At 36.7% G+C, this 7,780-nt stretch overlaps 1 protein-coding gene across 1 annotated transcript; it reads right to left on the reverse strand.

The window, feature by feature from the left end:
• Nucleotides 1-218: 218 nt before the first annotated feature.
• On the reverse strand, nt 219-3,719 carry LOC103725158 (acidic proline-rich protein PRP33). The gene is made up of 5 exons (XM_008822463.1): nt 3,655-3,719; nt 2,645-2,680; nt 1,624-1,737; nt 1,320-1,496; nt 219-308 (listed from the first exon to the last, which is right to left on the reverse strand). Exons 1-5 carry the CDS (start codon nt 3,716-3,718, stop codon nt 298-300), a joined length of 402 nt encoding a protein of 133 aa, XP_008820685.1. The 5' UTR covers nt 3,719; the 3' UTR covers nt 219-297.
• Between the last annotated feature and the right edge of the window lie 4,061 nt (nt 3,720-7,780).

Below are 7,780 nucleotides of genomic sequence, written 5' to 3' on the forward strand. Positions count from 1 at the left end.
GAGAGCCATTTATATTTTAGGATCCCAGGAAGGAAGATGGGGATCTGGACAAGAAAAGACTTTAATTTGGTAGCAGTTTGGAGGATGAAAGAGTGAAAAACTTTCTAGAATCATCTATCACCAGCAGTTCTGAATGTTTTTATGTTGTATCCGTGCCCTCAAATTCTAATCTCAGTCTCACCCAGTTCCAGAAGGAGAAACTACAAGAAATTGCATGCTAGTTATTTAATGGTGATGTTGATCATACACATAGGACCGTGTTGTTCCGATGGCATGTTTCCAAAAGACGTTATCTTCTCAGTCACTTTCTGAAATGAAGAAATGAGGAAGGATATTAGAGAATCGCAGTGTGCTGGAGGTTCCTTATTGTTGCTGGTACCCTGAGATTCCCCCACTTCCCTCCTTCTTCCCCTCTCAGTTCCCCCTTTCATTACTGAATTTTTTAGTTTGCTCCTTTTGGCGTCCAGGAAAAAGTGAGCTCTAAGTTTCTGCTTATACTCCGATGGTTCCTACAAAATGTTTTATACAGTGAAAACTGAAATCAGTTTGTCTATTGACAAGATTTGGTCTAAAGGAACTGCGAGAGTCACACATTGGAATAGTGTACAGTGGTTTTAAAGAAGGAAAAACCAAAAGACAGAAATCGATAATAAAAACAATATTAATATCCTGAAGATACCTATATTTTTGTGAAGTAAAACATTTTTTTTCTAAGAAATGTGTTATCACCAGTGAGGGGCATACAAACCTGCATGTGAAGTATGAAATCATGTGTGGAACATGGATTGTGTACATTTACATAAAGACAAGTATTTTGTTAAGCATGAATGTTCAAAAAAATAATGAAGGTGGGGTTTGTGAGAAGGAAGTTTGGAGGCAGTTTCAAATATAATATTGAGTTAGCTTTCTGCTCTTCTTAGCATTTAAAAGTACAGGAGACATTTATCAGCAATATGTTAAAGTCTCACTTAGTGTCTGAATGTGAGTCAGGAATTGGCAAAGGGTGGTCAGCTAGAGTCTTAAGATGGAAGGGTCACTGAGTCAGAGCACTGCCATACTTTACAAAACAATCCAGTCAAACCTATGTAATCATTGTGAAAAAAGGGAAATTTAAGTCTGTGCTCCTCAAAAGCAGAATTACTTTCAAGAGCTTCTCGTAAGCCAAGGGTTTCCAATAGTATTACTGAATATCTGAATAGAGCTATTAGAAACAGGGCCCAGAACTATGTAATTTTATCATATTTCCAGCTAATTAATTTTCACATTGTAGTTGTGAAGTGCAGAACAGAAGATCTTCCTAGTCAGTAAATGACTCATACCATCATTGACATCTAGATTACTGGGCTGGTTGGTGTTGAGGAGATCCTTGTGGACTGCCCCATTGGGAAGGTGGTGATCCTTCTTGGTTTCCAGGAGGGGGACTCTGAGGACCCACAAACCAGTTTGATTCCCATAGGTTTCCATGGCCATGATAGGAAGGTTGCCATCTATTGCGTCTAAAAGGATAAGGTCCTTGTTTGTTCCCAGGAGGAGGAGGAAGAAGAGGAGGTCCCCGCTGTTCGCATCCTTGTTGGGATAGACCTTGCTGGTTATCACGAGAAGGAGTGGGAGGTTGTTGATCACCTGCTTGCTGTGGTGGTCCCTGCTGTGAATCCTCTTCATCTCTCTCATCAGTAGAAGGTTTAGGAGGGGGAGCCTGAGACTGCTCTTCGGAGTTCTGGCTTTGTTTTTCCTCTCCTGTGTGGGGAGGGGAAAGATAGAATAGATGAATACAGTTGGGGAAGATATTTTATCATTTTCCTTCTCTCACTGTATCACACAGTCCTTTCTCCTAGAACCTGCCTTTCACTGCCACCCTTCCTGTTACTGCTTTCACTGGCTTTCCTTCACCCATAAACTGATGATATGAAATGTTTCAGATCTGTGTCCTGGGACAAGTAAGGGCCTGTTACTTTGTCAAATAAAAATATCAACTACTAATAAGATGAGGATACTTTAAATTTTAAGATATTTCCAAAGACAAGGGGAAATAAAGCCAGTGGATTTTAATTTTGATGTGTTGGCAGCTAGATATCTCAACCCTGAATAGTTTTTAACAAGAGTTAGATGCCGAGGACCCTATTGCTGCAGAGAAAAATACTTGGAGCCTGGTGAGAACACAAAAGATGGTTTATACAGGATTTTCAGAATATTTAAAGCACTATTTAAACAGGGAAGAGGGCACAGTTGAGTAGACAACATAGAAAAGAATTAAAGACAAGTAATTTTGCCCATTTGTCTAAGAAGCAGTATAACTGTAAAGAGGAACAATGGGGAAGAAGGAAGTTGGAAGCCATTCAGCCCCTCAGTACCACTGAGGATCTGAGATTAGATGACTTCCAGCTTGTGTTTCATCTCTCAGTAGTCATCTATGATTGGGGCAATAGCCACATATCTCCTATTTTCATGAAACCAAGCCCCTCCATTATTTAAGTTGGTGGCTCTGACCATGGTCCCCTATATCAAGGATGGGGAACCTTTTACCTATGTCTTTAGGGAAAGTAACATCACTCATTCTTTAGACTAATGATGATGACAGGAAGGCTGGGGAACTGGTATACAAGAGGAAATGAAGTACGTCTGTTGAGGATGAATTAGGCTTTACCTCTTACTATGGAAGAAAAATCTTCATAGATGACCTCTAGGAAAGAAAACACATAGTGAAGTGAGAAGTTAAGTCACCAGTCTTTCAGAGCTCACAAATGTGCTGTAGTGAAAGGTGACTTCCATCTACAATCTATGCAACCGGTAAATGGGCGCCTCTGCCACTGTGAGATTTGCCAGAGAGGGGTGAAGACGAAGGAGGTGGCAGAGTTCCCAGCATGCTTTCACCCACATTCCCTGAAAAAACAAAAAAGCAGTTTTTGTCCTCCTTATTATCCCATGCCTGTAATGCCTGTGGATGCCAGGTGCAGGAGGGTATTAGATCCCCTGGAACTGGAATTACAGACAGTTGTTAGCCCCCCATATGGGTCCCCCAGGTCCTCTGCAAGAGCGACCAATGCTCTTAACCTCTTATCTCTCCTGAGCCATATTCATGAATTTTCTGGAGTTAAAATCTAAGAATAAACGTGTGTAGTATCTCAAATATTATTTGAAGCACTTAAAATAGTGAATATGGATGAGAATAAAACTCCTAAGCTGGGTACTTTTATTTTTGTCTCTATATTCAGAGAGAGGTAAGTTTCTCATTTGATTTTTTGTCTTTGAAGCAGTTGAAAAATGCCTTGATTTCCTTCATCTGTCCTACATCTACTCTATGGTAAGGCTAGTGACAGCCTTACTGTCTAACTTACAATCTAACTTTGATTATGACAAAGTCCTCTCTGGCTTTCCTTATATCTGTCTTTCCATCTTCATGCATCCTTTCAGCATATAGAGATCATTGTACAAAAAAATTACTTAATTTGCGTTCCTTGGATCAATATTTTTATGGAATTCCAGTCACGCACTAAATGACACGGACCTGATGTGTCAGGAGGCCTTAACTGGTCTCACCTTTGCATAAGACCTCTGCAGGCAGGTATCATCTATTCCCTCCATTCCCCCCCCCCCTACTGTGCAATGTCTCCCAAACTACAACAGAGTACATTCCTACCCTAAGTTGGCTTATACCTTCATCTAGGTTCTGAGCTGAGCTCAGAGTCAGCAACGCCACTGTGAGCAGGACCACCAGCATCTTCGAGGAAGCTCTAGAGTTGATCTCCAGTGTGTATTGAGGAAGCAAGGCAGCTCCTTTATAAGGAGGAACAGAACAAGGGCACTTTTGTGCCCCAACCGAGTGATCTCACACCCAATAGAATGCCATCTGTGGTTCCAATTTGGGAATCTAGCCCAGCAGGATAGGGTGAGGAAGAAGTTATCAATGTGTCTTTTCTCAAGGGTCCAAAATGTGACTTGGGCAAAGATATTGAAGGAATACTGTCCCAGCAATCAACTCAAATACTAGAATCAGACAAACAGTTTAGATGAATATCCTGAAGAGTGTTAAAGGAGGCTGCCATGTGCTTTCCATTGCAAAGCACCATGAACACACAGTTCCTAGAATGAAACTTCTTTTCTTCCTCTAAGTCTTCTTCCAGGCTTATTCTCCTTTCTAACATTAGTTATCACTCTTTGTTTTTGTATTATTTCTTCTACAAAATTTTTATCTCCCTGAAATTAATATTAAGCTGCTCCAAAGTGGACTTTCAATTCTCTATGACATTACAGTTCATGTTCTATTTCACACCCACACTTTATCTTCTTCTGTCAGATTGGTCTCCAACACAGAGGATTTTATATGTATCCAGATGATTCATTTAAAATAATTGATTATATTTGATTTCAAAATATTTTCCCCTTTACATACTCATGTTTGTGTATATAATACAAAGCACATACAGACACACATCAAAAATATCATCCACCATGATTAAGTCAGCTTCATTCCAGAGATGCAGGGATGGTTCAATATATGTAAGTCAATAAATGTAATAAATTATATAAATGGGCTTAAAGACAAAAATCACATGGCTATCTCAATAAATTCAGGAAAGGCCTTTTACAAAATCCAAATGCATTCATGTTAAAAGTTCCACAGGGAATTGGACTGGAGGGAACATATCTCAACATAACTAATGCTATATATAAAACATAATTACAATCAACACCATTTTAAATGGAGAAAACCTAGAAGCATTCCCATAAAAATCAGGCAAAATGGTCCACTATCGCCACTCGTTTTCAATACAGTGCTTGAAACTCTAGCTAGAGTAATAAGAAAAGAGAAGGAAATTAAAGGAAATAGTAATTGTAAAAGAAGAGGCCAAATTATCACTATCTGCAGATGATATACTATATATAAGCTATCCCAAAAATTCCACCAGAAAACTGCTAGAAATGATCAGTACTTACAGAAAAGTACCAAATCAATTTACAAAAATTGGTAGCCTTTCTATCTACCAATAACAAGCAATCAGAGAAAGCATTCATGGAAACCCTCTCATTCACAATAGTCTCAAATAAGTATCTAGGGTAGAAATAAACCTAACCAAAGACATTAATGACCTCTACAATGAAAAATTTAAAAATTAAAAAAAAGAGATAGAGGAAAACACCAGGAGATGAAAGGGCCTCCTGTGCTTATGAGTTGGTAGAATTAATATTGTGAAAATGACACCCTACCAAAGAGACTGAGGAAGACAAAAGAGATGGAAAAGCCCTCCCATACTTTATAATCAGTTTCGATATAAGCTGCGTATATGATGGTCTTTTCTTTTTAAAAAAGTATTTTCTAAGCATAAGCATATTCTCTAATACAAATAGAGAATAATTGTTAAATTCATGTGATTTAACACTAATATATTACATTTTATTTAGTATGTAATATGTAAGAGGAAGAATTCACACACCTGGCACTTCATATTTGTGAAAATCGCAAAATAGGCATTGATAAATTCTTGACAGCTGTTAATAGTTCCAGACATGGACAGCTGTTATAAATTATGTCATGCTATATCTATGTATGTGGTCATTATTTTTCCTCTGTATCTTCAGCAAGATGTGCAATTTATGCTATATACTAGGTAGTAAATGAAATAACAGTGTTTAAATAAATGACTATGAAATGTATAATTTAGATTTGTTTATTAAATATATAACTTGGTAGTTTAACAAAGACAGTTATAGTATGTAGGATTCATGACAACATTATGAATACTGGCTAAATCTAAAGTAAGTTTATGTCTTATTTTCAAATACAGAATGTATTTATCATTAAGCAATACAGCTGAATTGGTAATAATTGTGCTGTGCTGACAATAATACCAGGATTTGAAATGTTCTGTTTTTTTCTGTTGTTATTCCACTTGGGTTGTGATGACTATTTAATTCCTTTCTATTTTATTATCTATAATCAATTTTCTTCTGCATGGCATAGGAATTAAACTGCTAAATTTTTATTAAATGATTTGTGAACTCTATATCAGTGTTAAATCTATTCATTCACTTAAGTGTGAACTTAATCTGAGTTAAGACTATGAACTGGGGATGGAGAGATGGTTTATTGGTTACTGGCTGCTCTTTCAGAGGACCTGGGTTCAAGTCCCAGCACCCACATGGCAGCTAAAAACCATCTGTAACTCCTGTTCCGGGGATCTGACGCCTTTTTCTGACCTTCGTGAGCATTGCACTACACAGGTGCACTTACATACATGCAGGCAATATACTCATACACATAAAATAAAAATAAGTATTTTTTAAAAAGAGTATGAACCAATATTTTAGAAAATGTAGTGAAATTTAGCATTCATTAACAGAAGAAAAGAACTAGGTGATTACAATTGAGGATTATTATAAATATTAAGGAGTGTTTTTCAGATCCTCTCTTCTCTGAATGTGAAGTTAGTCTTTCTTCATCTTAATCAGAGATGGCCATGCATGGGCTGGGTGCCTGTGCAAGGAGAGGCCAAACTAGGGAGCATCTGATCAGTTTATGTAACCACATAGGATGCTTTGAATCAGATGAAGATCTAGATGAAATGGAAGCATTGTTCCTCCAGTGAAGTCAGCAGGCTCCACGTACACACTTTAGAATACTGACTTTATTATCTATTGTGAAAGTGTTATCTAGCCCATTCACTTACTAACTTCTTTCAATAACGGAAATGATTAAAATTTATCAATGTACCATAACAGAACAAATTTCAGGAACAGTTTAAACAACAAAAACATCATGTGTAGAAGAGTCATATGAACTCCTGGCAAGGATGAAAGTCAAGATTCAAGGAAAGGAAAGAGCACACCATGGCTTAGCATAACCAGCCAAGCTGCCCAAGTGATCTAACTTTAAGCTCAGACTCTACTCTGGTAATCCAGTGTTCTTGTTTTTTCATCTCGAATATTAGAAAATTTGAGTTCTTTTCTTTAAATAATAGTTATTAAGTGGTGTCTATCAGGTGCATCATCTTAAACTGAATCCTTTTCAGTTGCCGTAAAGATGGGGCATAATGGGTGTTAATGTCAGCAGAATTTAGTCCTGTTGTCAAGGACTTACATGTCTATCAATTAAGAATGCTTTGTTTCTACAAACATTACATAATGTAATATAGCTGAATATATATAAATACATCATTATGACTTTAAACAAAATCTAACAAATGCACTTAAATACTTACTAATTATAAAAATCAAACTTTTCTATTCCTAAAAAATACATTTCCTGTCTTTCTTTAGATTTCTTGTTTGTTATTTTAAAATTTTTGCTGAGATATTTAATTCATTTATTTTAATCACCTAAGATTTACCTTCTTCTAGAATGAAGTAGGAATTTGATTTTATTTTTTTCAATTAATGAATAGCTTTCCTGAGATAATATTTTTATTTTTCTAATAGTGTTGATGAATATGCAATATCTATCAATTTCTCCTATGTACTACAAATCTTTTCTCTGTTATTTTCCCCCCCCTCACTGTTATAATTCATATTTTATTAAAATAAGCTGTAAATTTATTTCTAGGTTTAGGATTTTATCTTTACAGGCTTGGAAATCATTTATTCTTTTAAAACAATATTTTATTTATTACTTTTATTTTAGTGTATGAGTGTATTGCCTACACAGGTGTGAGTGCACACATGTCATGTAGTGCCTTCAGAAGTCAGAAGAAGGTGTGGATTCCCCTGGAACTGGTCTTATGAATGGTTGTTAGCCACCATGTGAGTGTGGGAATCAAGGCAAACTCTTTAACTGTAAGCCCCTATA

The sequence above is a fragment of the Nannospalax galili genome, unplaced genomic scaffold (assembly GCF_000622305.1).
Source record: "Nannospalax galili isolate Female #2095 unplaced genomic scaffold, S.galili_v1.0 scaffold1249, whole genome shotgun sequence".
Classification (NCBI taxonomy): domain Eukaryota; kingdom Metazoa; phylum Chordata; class Mammalia; order Rodentia; family Spalacidae; genus Nannospalax; species Nannospalax galili.